Source organism: Bos grunniens, chromosome 9, assembly GCF_055505025.1.
Source record: "Bos grunniens cultivar Pamir isolate PY7600 chromosome 9, Bosgru_T2T1.0, whole genome shotgun sequence".
Classification (NCBI taxonomy): domain Eukaryota; kingdom Metazoa; phylum Chordata; class Mammalia; order Artiodactyla; family Bovidae; genus Bos; species Bos grunniens.
This window is the reverse complement of record NC_141173.1, coordinates 29,671,469-29,688,236: the sequence shown is the minus strand read 5'-3', so window position 1 is coordinate 29,688,236 and position 16,768 is coordinate 29,671,469. Positions and strand designations below refer to the sequence as shown.

At 39.4% G+C, this 16,768-nt stretch overlaps 1 protein-coding gene across 2 annotated transcripts in view; it reads left to right on the top strand.

The window, feature by feature from the left end:
* Positions 1-241: 241 nt before the first annotated feature.
* Positions 242-16,768, top strand: part of HSF2 (heat shock transcription factor 2) — a 39,851-nt gene continuing 23,324 nt past the window's right edge. For both annotated transcript variants that reach the window (XM_086317091.1, XM_086317090.1), the window contains exon 1: positions 242-426. In XM_086317091.1, the coding sequence (XP_086173217.1) occupies positions 334-426 (93 nt within the window). In that variant the 5' untranslated portion in view covers positions 242-333. The remainder of the gene's footprint in view (positions 427-16,768) is intronic.

Sequence of the window (16,768 nt, the reverse complement as noted above, 5' to 3'; positions counted from 1 at the left end):
ATAAAGGGCGAATGAGAGGGCAGCGCCCCCGCTTTGCTCCCACCCCTCCCCGTCTGCAGCATCCAATCGCTTTTCTCTGTTGCGCGGTCGGCTCCTGGCATTGGCCGAGAACGGGACCCGCGCGGGACCAGTGCGCACGGGCCGAACTGGAGACTTGTCCGTCACGTGCGGCTGCCCGGCCACCCCGCCTCACAGCGCGCCTGGCTGGGCCGGGGAGGGGGCGGGGCCCGGGAGCTGCTGCGCCTGCGTTGTGGGCGTTCTCGGGCAGCAGCTGCCGCCGCCGCCGCCGCCGCGTTTGGGTGTAGAATCTGGAATTCCTGCGCCTCGTTAACAATGAAGCAGAGTTCGAATGTGCCGGCTTTCCTCAGCAAGCTGTGGACGCTTGTGGAGGAAACGCACACCAACGAGTTTATCACCTGGAGTCAGGTAAGGGTGAGGGCACCGCGGCCTCCGAACCCCCTGACTAACGTCCTCCGCTCACGCTCTCTCCCGCGGGGCTGTCTCTCGCGGCCTGCGGCTCGACGCCCTCTGCGAGGGCCCGCGGCGCGGGGGCGGCGGGGTGGCGCGGGCCTCGGCGTGCGGCCTCGCGGGGGACCCCGGTATTGTTCGCGCGGGGAGCCGCGGGGGTCCCGGCCGGCGCAGAGGGCTCAGGCCGCGGTGGGGGAGGGGCGGCCCGCGCGGGGCTCCGCGGCCCGGGAGACCCCGTAACGGTCCGACAGGGGCGGCGTTCGGAACCGGCCCGGCGGAGCCAGGGCGGCCGACGAGCCCAGGGCGCGGGAGCCACGTTACTGCACACTCATCCTTCGTCCTCCCGCCCGGCTCGCGGGCTGCGGCTCGCTGGGGGCCGGGCAGCCCGGCCGGGATCTTCGACGCGGGGTTTCTGCAAGGCAGTCTTCACCTCCGCGACCTGATTCTCGTCCCTGAATACAGACACACAGCCCGCCTCGCATCTGAGATCATTGTGAGGACGGCATTGCTTATCCGTAGGTCTTAAAAATACCGTGTTATAGAAAATGACACGTTATTCTTTGACGATTCTGAGCCATTTGTGTAAACGGATTTTTAAAATGATTCTTTTAATAAAAGTGCGAATGGACAGGTGCTGAATAACATAGTGAAGAGCAAAAACGAATCACTAAATTTCACTAAACTGTTGCCGGCAGGGTAGTATATAGATGCCTTGATAAGTGGTTTGATCCCAGTTCTGCCGCTAAACAGGCTTCTTATCTCATTTGGCCCAAGTGTCTGATGGTTTACGTAGTTACTTCAAGACCCCCCTGTAGTTCCATATACTGATTCTGATTAGAATGATTATTATATAAACAGAGCGTTTGCGTTAGAATATTAAGCTATGGAATCATTTTGTGAAGGGGGGTGGAGTTCTCTTATCGTAGATACTCATCTGTTTTGGATATTATCTTGTTTTAGAGGTCTGGAAAAGAGTAAGTGAAAACTGCCTGCACAGTGCCTGACACCTGTTAGGTGCTGAGTAAATGTTGTCTTACCTCTTGCTCCCTTCTTTATTTCTTTCCTCTATTTTCAGTTTTATTAGTTACTTTCATATTGACAGAGGGCAGTATATTGAGTTTTGGCTACTCAATATACCGTATTCATGCTGTCATTTGTTCATTTTCTTTATCTCTCTCTATGACTTAATTTTCCTCAAGGTCAGTATCATGAACTGGATGTTGTATTTAAAACATTTGATGAATTCTGTGCAATTGTACAAAGAAGGGGTGAAAACAGGAAGCCAGCCACCAGTATACACTTAAAAATAAACATATGTCTCATGCTTTTCATCAGTCATAAGGATTAAAAGTTGACAAGGATGGATCAGCACGGACTGCTGTTACTCAGCCTTGTGCATGGAAGACTGAACTGAGAGTCTGCCCACTCCCTGCTGACTTTATCACACCTATTTGTTTTTTTTTTTGTTTTTTTTTTTTGATGGGATTTGGAGATGGGACTTTGGGGAGGTAATTAGGTCATGAGAGTAGAGCCTATCACACCTATTTGTCTTGGATGTGCTTTGTTTTTATTGCCAAGAAATAGTACCTAAATATATTGGTAATTGGTCTTAATTAAGGCGTACGTCAGTGGCAGGTCTAATAGATTTTCATTAGTCAGAATATTTTAATAATGTTTTTTGGGGGCAGTATCAAATATGTAGAGTTTAATGCTGCTGGTACTCAGTCGCTCAGTCATGTCCGACTGTTTGTGACCCCATGGACTGCAGCCCTTCAGGCTCCTCTGTCCACTGGAATTTTCCAGGCAAGAATACTGAATCGGGTTGCCATTTCCTACTCCAGCGGATCTTCCTGATTCGACCCAGAGATCAAATCCACGTCTCCTACATTGGCAGGCAGATTCTTTACCACTACTCCACCTGGGAAGCCCCCGTAGAGTTTCATACTAATCCATGAAAGCATCATTTTATGAATTCTAAGCCAGATAAACAAGCCACTTAGAAATCATTCTTAGTTTTTCCTTTAAGTCAAAGCTTCTTTTTTAGCTACTCATTTTTTAATACATGGTGGGACAGTTAAAACAAATTCAGTGAGGGAAGGGAACAGTATCTGTGCCAAGGGACACAGTAGGTACTTAATGTTTGATGAAGCAGTGAAATCCATGGACTATGTAGTGGAAGTGGTAGGAAAGAATAAGGTAGAATGATGCTTGAAAAGAATCTTAAAAGATCATCTGGTTTAGTCTCATCATTATATAGATGAGGATTGAGACTTAGGCAGGTTAGATTATCTGTAAATACAAGGCCAACCATTATTGGAGGTAGGGTTCTAATATAAATTTCTGATCTCCCAGATCATTTTCCATCAATAGCACTGCAGGTAATACAAGTTGTTAGAATAGTTAGTCTTATATCAAAATGTTACTTCCACAAGTCAGTGGACAATTCTGGATTAATGCTGTCTAGGGCTAAGCTTAGGAAAGCTGTCTTACGCTCCCACAGATTTTTTAAAAACACTGTTAACAATGAAAGGTAAAACTTTAATTGAACAATGATGCTAGATGGAAAAACCAAAATAATTTACTCTCATCTTTTAAAAGTTGCTATTTATGGTTGTTTCTGGTTTCCTTCAAACTTGTTTTGCTGGACTTCTGTTGAGGTAATTTAGCATTTGTACTATCTGAGTGAAAATCATATTAAGACTTTTTAGAAATAGCAGATGTTTTGGAAACCAGGCAGTCTTTTATGTAATTGTTTTCACTTGTGGAAAATAATTTACTCCTGTAGCTTGAGTATAAGGCAAGGGGAGAAAACTCTTACCAACTGCAGTTTGAAAAGTTTGGCTTAATATTCCTGAAGACTTACATAGCTTTAATTTTCCTTGAAGTTTGTAATATAACAAAAATGAAATATCCCCATTCATGTCATTAATTAAAAAATATAATATCCTCACCAATCAAAATTTTATACTGTTACAGACTCAGTAGAAGTTGTACATCCCCCAAAGTTCCTCATTGATACTTCTTTTTCCTTTCTTTTTTGTTCTTACATTTCCTATAACTTCAGAGTTTTATGTAGCTGTTTTGGCTCTGATAGGAAGTCTGTTATCAGAATCAAGGACAGAGATAGTACTGTTGGACAAATTAAAACTGTTTTAAATGTAACAGAGCCCTAAACAGAAAGCACAGGTTTAGCTTGGTAGCAACTGGGGAAACTTGATATTCAGGGACAAGAGGTTGTGGAAGCTTAATGGAAGTTCTTGCCATTGATAGTGAGGAACAGCCTTTACTGTTACTGATACATGATACTCAGTGTGTGTTGAAATGAAGCAGTATTAGAAAAGGACAGAACTGGAGGTCATTGTTTTACCAGAGTTGTTAGCTTTGTCTCAGTTCTTCAGGTTGCTTGAGACTACCAAGAAGTGATTTCCACCAAAGACTTCTTACTCATTTGTTTCCCCTTTTTGTGCCCTATGGCAGTTTCTATTTCCCTATCCATCTCAAGTCAGCAGAAACAAATCAAGGAAATAGGAGGGAAATGAAACAAAACTAAAATTTGTCCAGTGTCTCCTACTTGTTTCGGATGAATTTGAACAATAGATCCCTAGATTTACCAATGTTATGGTATTGTTTTGACCTTCCCAGCAAACATTGTATTATTACAGTATTCTCCAGTGAAAACAAGAAAGGCCACAAATATGGCAAAATAGAGGTTAAATCCACTTTAGATGAGCCTACAGAAAAGTTGACCGATTCATTGGCAAGTACTTTTTTATTGTATAAGTAAGACAGAATGGGACTTCCCAGGTGATGCTAGTGGTGCAGAACCTGCCTGCCAATGCAGGAGACAAAAAAGACATGGGTTCAATCGCTGGGGTTCGGGGAGATCCCCTGGAGAAGGGCATGGCAACCCACTCCAGTATTCTTGCCTAGAGAATCCCATTGTCAGAGGAGCCTGGCAGGCTGCAGCCCATATGATCACAGAGTCGGACACAACTGAAGCAACTTAGCATGCACGCACACGAGAGAATGAGCTAGAGGCTCACAAGGAATGATTGGTAAACATTAAGAAATTATAGACTGGTTGTTTAAAAAATAATACCAATTTCTGTTTTGAAAACCATTTTAAAATAATGGAGCTGAAGTATTATTATTAAAATTATTTTGGACATTTTAAACCAAGAGTACCAATCTTAGTAGAAACCGTTATTACTACTCTTTGGAAACTTTAGGTAAGGCCTGAAGAGAGGCTACCATCCTTCCCACCCTTCTGAGATACAAGGTAAAATGTATCAGGAGAGTTCTGTGTTACAGTACTTAAACTTCACAAGTTTAAACAGCAGTAAGGTAGAATTTTTATGTACAAAGAGCTTATTTACTAATTTTGAAGCAGAGACTGAAGGAATACCATAAACAGAGACCCAGAACAATATGAGTGAGTTAGGGTTGTGTGTGTTTGAGAGAGAGAGCAGATATAAACAAGAGGCATTCATTTTTTCATTTGTTATATATAATCCAAGAGTTGAAATTATAAAAATATAATTTAGTCCACTGTGACCAAAGACTCATCATTCAGTCACTCCCAAGTAGTAGTTGTGAATCTGTTATGACAAGACAGTGTGCCTAGGTAATAGGAATTCATTCAGTAGTGAAAAAACTAGCAGTCTTTATGGAGCTTACATTTTAATGAAGGACACTAGTAATTAAAAAGTAAGCAAACACAAATAATAATATAATTTCAGTTAGTGATAAGTAACAAAATAAAGCAGCGTAAGGAGAATGTATCAGTTTAATTAGGAGACAGAAGACACAAGTATTTTGAACAGAGGAAAGTTTAATAGGATTAACTAACTATATCAGGAGAATTAGACTAAAGAAAACTCTAAAGAATATAAGAATAGTAGTTTTAAGAAGCAGCCATCACTGGTAGGCTTAAGATCCAGTGCCCAAGTAAGAGCCCTTCCCCCCGTGTTCTGAGACCTTGTTGGAGAGAGACTGTCTCCATACAATGTCTCACTAAATGGCAGAGAAGTCACTGATACCACACTCATGGAACTTACTAGAAATCCATCCTTCAGAACTTGTGGGAAATATGCCTTTTAGGGCAGGGGTTGGCAGATTATGGTCTGTGAGCCAACCATCTGTTTTATAAGTAAAGTTTATTTGGAATACAGCCAAGCTCCCTGGATTTACTTATTGACCGTAGTTGCTTTCTTGTTACAGGGGCAGAGTTCTGACTTTATGACCTGCAAGCCTAAAATATTTATTACTTGAACCTTTAGGAATACGTTTATCTGTCTGTGCTCTAGAGTACCAAGGAAAGGTGTTCATGGGGAGATGTCTGGCCAGAGCTACTCCAGTTTGAAGCCTCCGGAAGGAAAGGGAGTGTTGGGGGAAGCTGGCCTTAGGGTGCTTCTGCCGCCCATGCACTGCGAGAGCTATGTGCTGGAGAACCTACACAGCAGGAACATAAGTTCACACTGGAACCAGGAGGGGAAGCCCCTTCCTCTTATAATATCTGTATAGTATCTTCTATGACAAAGCTTAACATCTTGACAAAAAATAAAGATACTTAAGACTCAGCTCCATGTTTGCAGAGCAGACACTAAAGAATGAATTTGGAGCAGTAAATTCATGACTAACCTGTAAAATGACTGGAATTTATTATATTTTAAATAGAGTGATGAGGAAAGCCTCTTTGGGGAGGTGACATTTGAGCAGAGATCTGAATGATTAGAAAGGATAGGCCAGATAGACAAAAGGGAATGGCAAATGTAAAGACCTTGGGCATGGCGTGTTCGTACAGTTGCAGAAGGCACATGTGGTTGGATTATCTTTAGATATCATGGAGAGAGAGGTAGGTAGAAGCAGATGTTATAGGGCCTTAGGGCATGGTAAGGAGATTGGAAATGAAGGAACTAGATAGAAAACATAGGTTTCCTCTAAGGTATCAAAAATAGTGTGGCTGAGACTAGGATAATAGCAGTGGAGGTGGTGAGAAACTTTTGGATATAATATCTATGTTGAAAGCAAAGTCACAGAACTTACTGATAAATTTGTCTGGAGTTGAGGGATAGAAAAGAATTAAAATGAGTCATATATATGGTCTGAGCAAAGGATAGATGATGGTACCATTTGCTGGGATGTGGAGATTCAGAGAAGTACAGGTGGGATTCTCTTTGGCCACAGTAACTTTGAGATTACAAATAGATTACTAGTATTACTTTAAGAGAGTTCTGTTTTGCTTGCATTTTACTGACCATACTCAGTCATATGGTCACACCTTATTTCAAAGTAGGTAGGGAACTGCAGTGTTGGAAAGGAGAACAACATGAATGACGTCTATACTCCAGGACCTTTGAGTGGCAGTGTTGAATAGGTTATTTCGATAATATAAAACTCTGGCAATTCCAGGTGGAGTTTGGAGGATGCGGGTGGTAAAGCCATGGGACTGGATGAGATCATTCAGCAAGATAGATGAAGATCGAAGGACCTGAAAGATAGGGTATTCCAATATTTAGAGAGTATAAAAGACAAAAGAAAAAAAAAAAAAAAACAGCAAAAGAGATTGAGAAGGAATGGTAAGAAAGGAGGAAACACAAGGGAGTGAGGTCATATCAGTTAATGGAAGAAAATAGTTTCAAGAAAGAGGTGATCAACGATTTCAAATGCTGTTATGAATAGTCTTATGTATCTCTTCTGGTATATATAAGCAAACATTTCTCTAAGGTAGTTTGAAGAGTGGAATTTATGGAAAATAAGATATGAAATGTTCAACTTCAAGATCAAATTATTTTCCAAAGTCAAATCATCTTGTACTCCTATGAGCCATGCATGAGATTTTCCATTAATTTGTCCCTTCAAAACTTGATATTCTCATTTTTCTGAATTTTTATCTGTCTAGTGAGTATAAAATACTATTTCAGTGAGGTTGTATTTCCCTGATAATTAATGTGTTCAAACATCTTTTCATATTTATTGGCCATCTGTGTGTCCTATTGTATGAAATGTTTGACTATTTTTCTATTGGGTGGTTTATCTATTATTATTTATAGAAATTTCTTATAATTCTGTGTGTTTTTTGAATGTATGTGTTGCCTATGCCTTCTCCTGGTTGTGGCTTGTCTTTTTTTTTTTTCCCTTTATTTTGATGAATATAAGTTCTTAATTTTAGTATGATATATCTGCCTTTTTGTGGTTCACAGTTTTCATTTTTTCAAGATGTTTTTGCTTACTTACCCCGAAGAGAGAGAGATACTTTTCCATCTCTCTTTTTTTTCCTTCTGAAAGTTTTAAAGGTTTGCATTTTGTACCTAAATCTTTAATTTACCTGGAATTGATTTTTGTTTGATCCATTTCATTGCTCTCCACATAAATATTTAGTAGTTTTAACCCCCTTATTGAATAGTTTCTTCTTCCTCTAGTGATTTGTGTTGCTACCTGTCTTACAAGCAAAATTATATGTAGATAAATTGTGTTTTTGGGGTCTAGGTTCTCTATTTTGTCCATTGGAATGTTCCAATTTATCCTTTTTCCCATGTCATATGTCTTATTTACTGTAGCTCTGTAAAAAGTCTTGCTTTTGGGAGGGCAGCCTAGTCTTAGGAGTGTCTTGACTACTCTTGCTCTTCCATATATGTTTTAAAATCATGTTCTATTGAAAAAAATCTGTTAGGAGTTTTAATTGAAATTATACTGAGAAGTATAGATCAGATTAGGGAAAATAGATATATTTATGATATTGAGTATTCCCACGAACAGGGCGTATTTCTAAATTCATTTATTGCTTAATAAAGTTTTATGTTTTTTTGCAGTTAGGTCTTGTACATCTTTGTTAGACTTTATAGATGTTTTATACTCAATAAAATACAGATATTTTATAATATATAATTATATATACTACTAAGTATAGATAATATATAACATAGGTAATATATAATAGATATCTTATAATATCATATAATATAAATAAAGCTAAAATAAAATATAGGTATTTTATATTCAATTTATTTAAATTGAACAATTGCTGGTAATTAGAAATACAGGTAACATTTGTATATTGATAATAAACCAGTGAGCTAATCGTTTTATGATTTTGGATTCTGTAAGTGTACATCCATAGGCATCTGGATATGACAGTTTTGCTCTTTAAATTATTAGCTGCTAGAATTGAGGGGTTTTAATTTACCATATTGGTATTGATAACAAAATTAATTGGGTAATTTAGAGGGCGCAGGGCATGCCAGGATGGAAACTACAGGAAAAAGTTGATGTTGGGGGAGTAGGATGATAGGTTTGAAATAGACAATAGGTTGAGAAGATTGTCTCAATTTTAAAGAACATCAAGTTCTGTAACTCAGTAAATTAAAGAACATGGTGTATAAATGTTAACGATTGATAATTCAAGGGGGAAATTTGATATGGTTCAGGGGCAGAGGCATAGATGTGATAATTATTATATGTAATAAGGTTAGTAATTAGATACACTGGTGTGGCTGAGATTGCCTAAGGAAAGAGTATAAAGGTATCATGATAAAGGATAGAAACCTAAAAAACAAACTTCCTCTTGATAGGTGGAAGACAAATGAAATACGAGAGATAGGAGACCCAATGTATAGTTTCAAAGCCATAAGAGCAGAGCATTTAAGGAGGGGAGTGTCTGTAGTCCCAAATGAAATGCTACAGAGAGGTGTAGGAAGTTGAGAACTGAAAAGAAGGTATTGAACTTGATGTTTGACGTTTTAGAAAAAAGTTTGAGTAAACTGAGAAAAACTGAAAGCAGTTTTTAGTGAGAGTAAGTAGCTGGGCCTGAATTGGAGAAGGAAGTTTTATGTAATGAATAAAAAGACAGATAGGGTGTGTAAGAAGAAGTCAAAGGTAGAGAGAAAGTCCTTTTAAGATAGAGAGAGATGTATGCACTTTTAAATTTTAATAACCACTTCCTAATAACAGTGGTTATTGCTAAACTTAAAATTTTGCCAGTCTAATAAGTGAAAATCATTATTTGTTTTGTTGTACATTCTATCATGTATGAGACTCTACCTTCTTCCCTTGCTTATATTGTATTTGCCAGATATGTTATTTGGCCACCTCTATATGTAAGAAGGACTGAGAATTGTAGCATCAAACAAAACTGTGTTGTTAGTATGAAATTAGAGCATCATCCATGTTGTTGCAGGTGGCAGGATCACTTTCATTTTTTAAGGCTGAGCAGTTTCATTGTGGATAAATACGTATATGTGTGTGTACATATATATATACACACACATATATATATCACAGTTTCTTTATCCATTCTTCCTTTGATGGACACTTAGGTTGTTTTTGTGAGGTTATTGTGAATAATGCTGCAGTGAACACAGGAGCACACATACCTCTTAAATGTACTGATTTCATTTCCTTTGGGTGTATACTCAGAAGGGCCCCTGGATCATATAGTAGTTCTGGTACTATGAAATATATAGTACCATTTTCCATAATGACATTACCAATTTACATTCCCACCAACAGTGCACAAGGGCTCTCTTTTCACTGCATTTCTCGCCAACACTTATTATTTTCTAAAAAAAATCTTTTTTTAGTAGTAGCCATCCTGACAAGTGTACATCACAACAAACTGTGGAAAATTCTTAGAGATGGGGCTACCAGACCACCTGACCTGCCTCCTGAAAACCTGTATGCAGGTCAAGAAGGAACAGTTAAACCGGACACGAAACAATGGACTGGTTCCAAATTGAGAAAGGAATACATCAAGGCTGTATGTATGTTGTCACCTTGCTTAATTAACATATATGCAGAGTACATCATGTGAAATGCTGTACATATTTCACATGATGGTGGGGTGGTTGAAGCACAAGCTAGAATCAAGATTGTGGAGAGAAATATCAATAACCTTAGATATGCAAATACCACCTTTATGGCAGAAAGCAAAGAGGAATTAAAGAGCCTGTTGATGAAGGTGAAAGAAGAGAGTGAAAAAACTGGCTTAAAACTCAACATTCAAAAGACGAAGATCATGACATCTGGTCCCATCGCTTCATGGCAAATAGATGGGGAAACAATGGAAACAGTGACAAACTTTATTTTCTTGGACTCCAAAATTACTGTGGATGGTGACTGCAGCCTTGAAATTAAAAGACGCTTGCTCCATGGAAGAAAAACAATGACAAACCTAGACAGCATATTTAAAAGCAGAGGTATTACTTTGCTTTCAAAGGTCTGTATAGTGAAAGCTATGGTTTTTCCGGTAGTCATGTATGGGTGTGAGTGCTCGACAGTGAAAAAGGCTGAGCGCTGAAGAATTGATGCCTTCAGACTGTGGTTCTGGAGAAGACTCTGGAGAGTCCCTTGGACTGCAAGGAGATCAAACCAGTTAGTCCTAAAGGAAATCAACCCTGAATATTCACTGGAAGGACTGATGCTGAAGCTCCGCTAGTTTGACTGTCTGATGAGAAGGGCCAACTCACTGGAAAAGACGCTGCTGCTGAGAAAGATTGAGGGTGGGAGGATAAGGGGGTGACAGAAGATGAGGTGGTTGGATGGTGTCACTGACTCATTGGACATGAGTTTGAGCAAGCTCTGGGAGATGGTGATGTACAGGGAGGCCTGGCATGCTGCAGTCCATGAGGTTGCAAAGAGTTGGACGTGACTGAGCGACTGAACAACATCAACAACAACAATCCTGAGAAGTATAGGATAATACCTCATTGTGGTTTTGATTTGCATTTCCCTGATAATCAGTGCATGCTAAGTCGCTTCGGTCATGTCCGACTCTTTGTGAGTCTGTGGACTGTAACCCATCAGGCTTCTCTGTCCATGGGATTCTCTAGGCAAGAATACTGGAGTGGGTTGTCATACCCTCCTCCAGGGGATTTCCCTGTCCCAGGGATCAAACCCATGTTATTTATATCTCCTGCATTGGCAGGTGGGTTCTTTACCACTAACCTGGGGAGCCTGCTCATCAGTGATTTTGAGTATCCCACATACTTGCTGCTCTTTTGTATGTCTTCTTTGGGAAAATGTATGATCAAAATCTTTGCCTGTTTTTTAATTGGGTGTGTCTTTTTAGCGTTGCAAGAGTTCTTTTTTATGTTTTATATATTATCCTTTTATCAATGTATTTGTATTTGTAAATATTTGTACAATGGCACCCCACTCCAGTACTCTTGCCTGGAAAATCCCATGGACGGAGGAGCCTGGTGGGCTGCAGTCCATGGGGTCGATAAGAGTCAGACATGACTGAGTGACTTGACTTTCACTTTTCACTTTCATGCATTGGAGAAGGAAATGGCAACCCACTCCAGTGTTCTTGCCTGGAGAATCCCAGGGATGGGGGAGCCTGGTAGGCTGCCATCTCTGGGGTCGCACAGAGTCGGACACAACTGAAGTAGCAGTACTTGTAAATATTTCCACTCATTCCATTAAGTTGCCATCTTATTCTGTTGATTATTCTTTGCTGTGCAGAAGCTTTTTAGGTTGGTGAATTAGCTTGGCTGTAATAGTTATTTCACCGTGTGTGAGAATATATGTCAAATCATCATATACACCTTGTTGTTTAGTTGCTAAATCATGCCTGACTCTTTTGCGATCCCGTGAAGTATAGCCTGCCAGGCTTCTCTATCCATGGGATTCTCCAGGCAAGAGTACTGGAGTTGGTTGCCATTTCCTACTTCAGGGGATCTTCCTAACCCAGGGATTTAACCCATGTCTCCTGCATTGGCAGGTGGATTCTTTTCCATTGAGCCACCAGGGAAGCCCACTGATGTACACCTTAAATATATACAATTTTAGTTTTAAAAATAAGAAAGTAGAGAAATCTGAAGATAGGGTAGGCAGCTAGCAGTCCCCGTGAATAAATTTTTTAATTTTTACCTTTATGACTTCTTTTTCTTTTTTTTTTTATGGTGCTTTCAGAAGCTTGGTTATAAAAAGTGAGGTGGCTTTCAGTTATCAGTGAGCTTCTGTTTTTTCCTTCCAAATGGAAAGTTTATTAACTAATCCTTTTCCTCATGGTTTGAATGCTACCCTTAATTATTACTTATCAAATTCTCAGATAGATTCGTTGCTGCTTCTGTTCTCTCTAGTCTGTCCATTCAGCTATTCCAACTTTAGTATCCATCTTTAGTATCAAATTTTGTAAACACTATAATTCTATTACCTGTAAAGAATAGGATTAACATCTCTCTCTCCATTGTTTTCAGTATTTTCTTGCCTATTTGTTACATAATTGTCTTTATGAAATGAACTTTAGTGCCTAGTATTTGGTCATGGTAGCACCTCTTCATCTTGTCTCCAAAACTTTTTTTTAAATTGAGACAGAATTTACTATATTGGTTAACTTAAGGAGACTTGACATCTTTATAACACTATTTGAACCTCTGTAATTTTTTCTTAAAGGTCCTTTTTTTTTTTTTTTGAAGTATTTATTTATTTGGCTGTGTTGGGTCTTAGTTGCAGCCTTGGGATCTCTCTTTGTGGTACAGATTCTGTAGTTGTGGCATGAGGGCCCAGTAGTTGACACATGCGGGCTTAGTTGCTCCTTGGCATGTGGGATCTTAGGTCCCTGTCTTGGGATCCATCCCCTGAATCGCAAGGTGAATTCCTAATCACTGGACCACCGCAGAAGTCCCAATCTTGTGTATTTTTATAATTTATTTTTAAATTCTTGAATTTTTATACTATTGGAATCTTGATTCCATTTTAGTTTAAAATTAACCATTTTTACCATTTTAACCATTTTTAAATGTACAGTTCAGTGACATTAAGTACATTCACTGGTTATGTGATCACTACCATCCATTTCCAGAATGTTTTTCGTTTTCCCAGAATGAAACTTTGTACTCATTGGATAATAATTTCCAATACCCTCCTTCTTAGCCCCTGGTAACCATTCTTCTTTCTGTCTCTATGAAATTGAGTACTCCAGATACCTAAGGTAAATGGAATGATACAGTATTTGTCCTCTTGTGACCAGTTTAACTCAGCATAATGTCTTCAAGTTTCATTCATACTGTGGCATGTGTCCTTCCTTTTTAAAGATGAATAATAGTCAATTGTACAATGTATGTGTGTACCACATTTTGTTAATCTGTTCGTCTCTCAGTGGACATTTGAGTTTCTTCCACCTTTTGACCATTGTGAATAATGCTACTATAAACATATGTGTACCTTTTTTGAGTCCCTGTTTTCAATTCTTTTGGATATATTGGTCATTACCAATACCAACAAAAAATGTTTAATTTTTTTGAGGAACCACCATACTGTTTTCCACAGTGGGTGCACTATTTTATATTCCCACTAGAAGTACACAAGGGTTCCAGTTTCTCCACATCCTTACCAACAATTATTTTCTAGGTTTTTGTATTTTTTTTTTTTTTTTAAGAGCCATTCTGATGAGTGAAATGGTATTTCATTGTGGCTTTGGTTTGTATTTCCCTGATGATTAGTGATACGAGGCATCTTTTCTGTGTTTATTGGCCATTTGTATATATTTTTTGGGAACAGTGTCTATTCAAGTCATTTGTTGTTGTTTGGTGGCTAAGTCATGTCCAACTCGTCGTGTCTATGGACTATAGCCCACCAGGCTCTTCTGGTTCATGGGATTTCCCAGGCAGAAATATTGGAGTGGATTGCATTTCCTTCTCCAGGGGGTCTTCCTGACTCAAGGATCAAACCCAAGTCTCTTGCATTGGCAGATGGATTCTTTACCACTGAGCCACCAGGGAAGCCCATTCAAGTTCTTGCCCATTCCTAATCAGGTAGTTTATTTTTTGTTGTTGAGTTATAGGAGTTTTAAAAAAGTAATTGTTACGGATATTAAACCCTTGTCAGATATATGATCTGCAAATCATTTTTCTGATTTTGTGGGTTGTCCTTTCACTCTCTTAATAGTGTTCTTTACGTAGAAGTTTGTATGTTTGAAATAGCCCCATTTGTCTGTTTTTGCTTTTGGTCCCTGTGCTTTTGGTGTTACCTAAGAAATTATTGCCAGATACATTGTCATGAAGCTTTTCCCTCTTGTGTTCTCTTGTGTTTTTTCTTAAGATTTTTGTAGTTTTAGCTGTCGTGTTTAAGCCTTTGATCTGTTTTGAGTTGATTTCTATATGTGGTATAAGGTGTCAGCTTCATTGTTTTGCATGTGAGGATCTAGTTTTACTGATGTTGTTTGTTGAAAAGGCTGTTCTTTCTCTGTTGAATTATCTTGGCACCCTTGTCAGAAATTCTTGGGCTGTATATATGAGGGTTTATTTCTAGGCTCTTTATTCTCTTTCATTGGTCAGTCTCTCTTTATGCCAGTACCATACTGTTTTTGGTTATTGAGGAGCAAGCTTCAAATTATTTATTTTTATATAGAAAAATACTAGTGATTTTATTTTTTTAATTTTTATTTTAAATTAGAACATAGTTGATTAACAATGTCCTGTTAGTTTCAGGTGTACAGAAAGTGATTCAGTCATACACGTATTTATTGTTCAGATTTTTTTCCCATTTAGATTGTTGCATTGACTCAGATGGTAAAGATCTGCCTGCAGTGCATAAAGACCCGCATTTGATCCCTGGGTGGGGAAGATCCTTTGGAGAAGGGAATGGCAACCCACTCCAGGATTCTTGCCTGGAGAATGCCATGGACAGGGGAGCCTGGTGGGCTACAGTCTATGGGGTTTCAAAGAGTTGGACACAACTGATCAACTAAGCACACACATGCATTCTTCTTCAGATTCTTTTCCCATTTAGGTTGTAATGTAATATTGAGTATAGTTCCCTGCACTATACAGTAAGTTCTTGTTGGTTATCTATTTTAAATATAGTAGTGTGTACATGTCAATCACCAAATCCCAATCTGCGCCCCCCTTACCCCTTAACCGTAAATTCATTCTCTTAAGTCTGTGAGTTTGCTTCTGTTTTAAAAGTAAGTTCATTGTACCATTTTTTTTTTTAGATTCCTCATATAAGTGGTATCATATAGTATTTGTCTTTCCTTGTCTGACTTAGTATAGTAATCTCCAGGTCCATCCATGTTGCCGCAAATGGTCTTATCTCATTGTTTCAATGGCTAAGTAACAGCCATTTTATATAGGTACCACATCTTTATCCATTCATTTGTTATGGACATTTAGGTTGTTTCCATATCTTAGCTATTGTAAATAGTGCTGCAGTGAATATTACTTGCTGTTTATTTTATGTTTATTTTAGACTCTAGAAATGCTGTTAGACAAAAAGCAAATATGAGCTATTTTTTTATTCAAGTTCAGAATGGGTCATAAAGCAGCAGAGACAGCTTGCAACTCAACAACACATTTGGCCTGGGCACTGCTAACAAAGGAAATGGCATCCCACTCCAGTACTCTTGCCTGGAAAATTCCATGGATGGGGGAACCTGGTAGGCTACAGTCGATGGGGTTGCAAAGAGTCGGACATGACTGAGCGACTTCACTTTCTTTATATAGTTCTTTTGGAGAAGGAAATGGCAGCCCACTCCAGTGTTCTTGCCTGGAGAATCCCATGGACTGAGGGGCCTGATGGGCTGTGGTCTGTGGGGTTGCAGAATCGGACATGGCTAAGCAACTAACACACGCACATACAGTGCAGTGGTGGTTCAAGAACTTTTGTAAAGGAGACGAGAGCTTTGAAGGTGAGGAGCGTAGTGGCTGGCCATTCGAAGTTGACAGTGACCAATTGAGAGCCATCATCAAAGTTGATCCTCTTACAGCCACACAAGAAATTGTCAAAGGACTCCACACAGGATCATCTGTGTGGTCGTTCGGCATTTGAAGCAAATTGGAACGGTGAGAAAGCTTGATAAGTGGGTGCTTCATGAGCTGACCACAAATCAAAAAAATCATTTTAAAGTATTGTTTTCTTTTATCCTAAGCAACAGGAGTGAACCATTTCTTGATCAGATTATGAGGTGCAACAAAAAGTGGTTTTTATACAACAACCAGTGATGACCAGCTCAGTGGTTGGACTGAGAAGAAGCTCCAAAGTCCTTCCCAAAGCCAAACTTGCCCCTAAAAAAGGTCATGGTTACTGTTTGGTGGTCTACTGCCCATCTAATCCACTACAGCTTTTTGGATCCTGGCGAAACCATTACATCTGAGAAGTGTGCTCAGAAAATTGATGCAATCATGGAACACTGCAATGCCTGCAGCTGGCATTGGTCAACAGAATGGGCCCAGTTCTTCTCCAGGACCACACCTGACCACACGTCGCACAACCAGCACTTCAGAGTTGACAAATTGGGCTACGAAGTTTTGCCTCATCCTCCATATTTACCTGACCTCTTGCCAACTGACTATTACTTCTT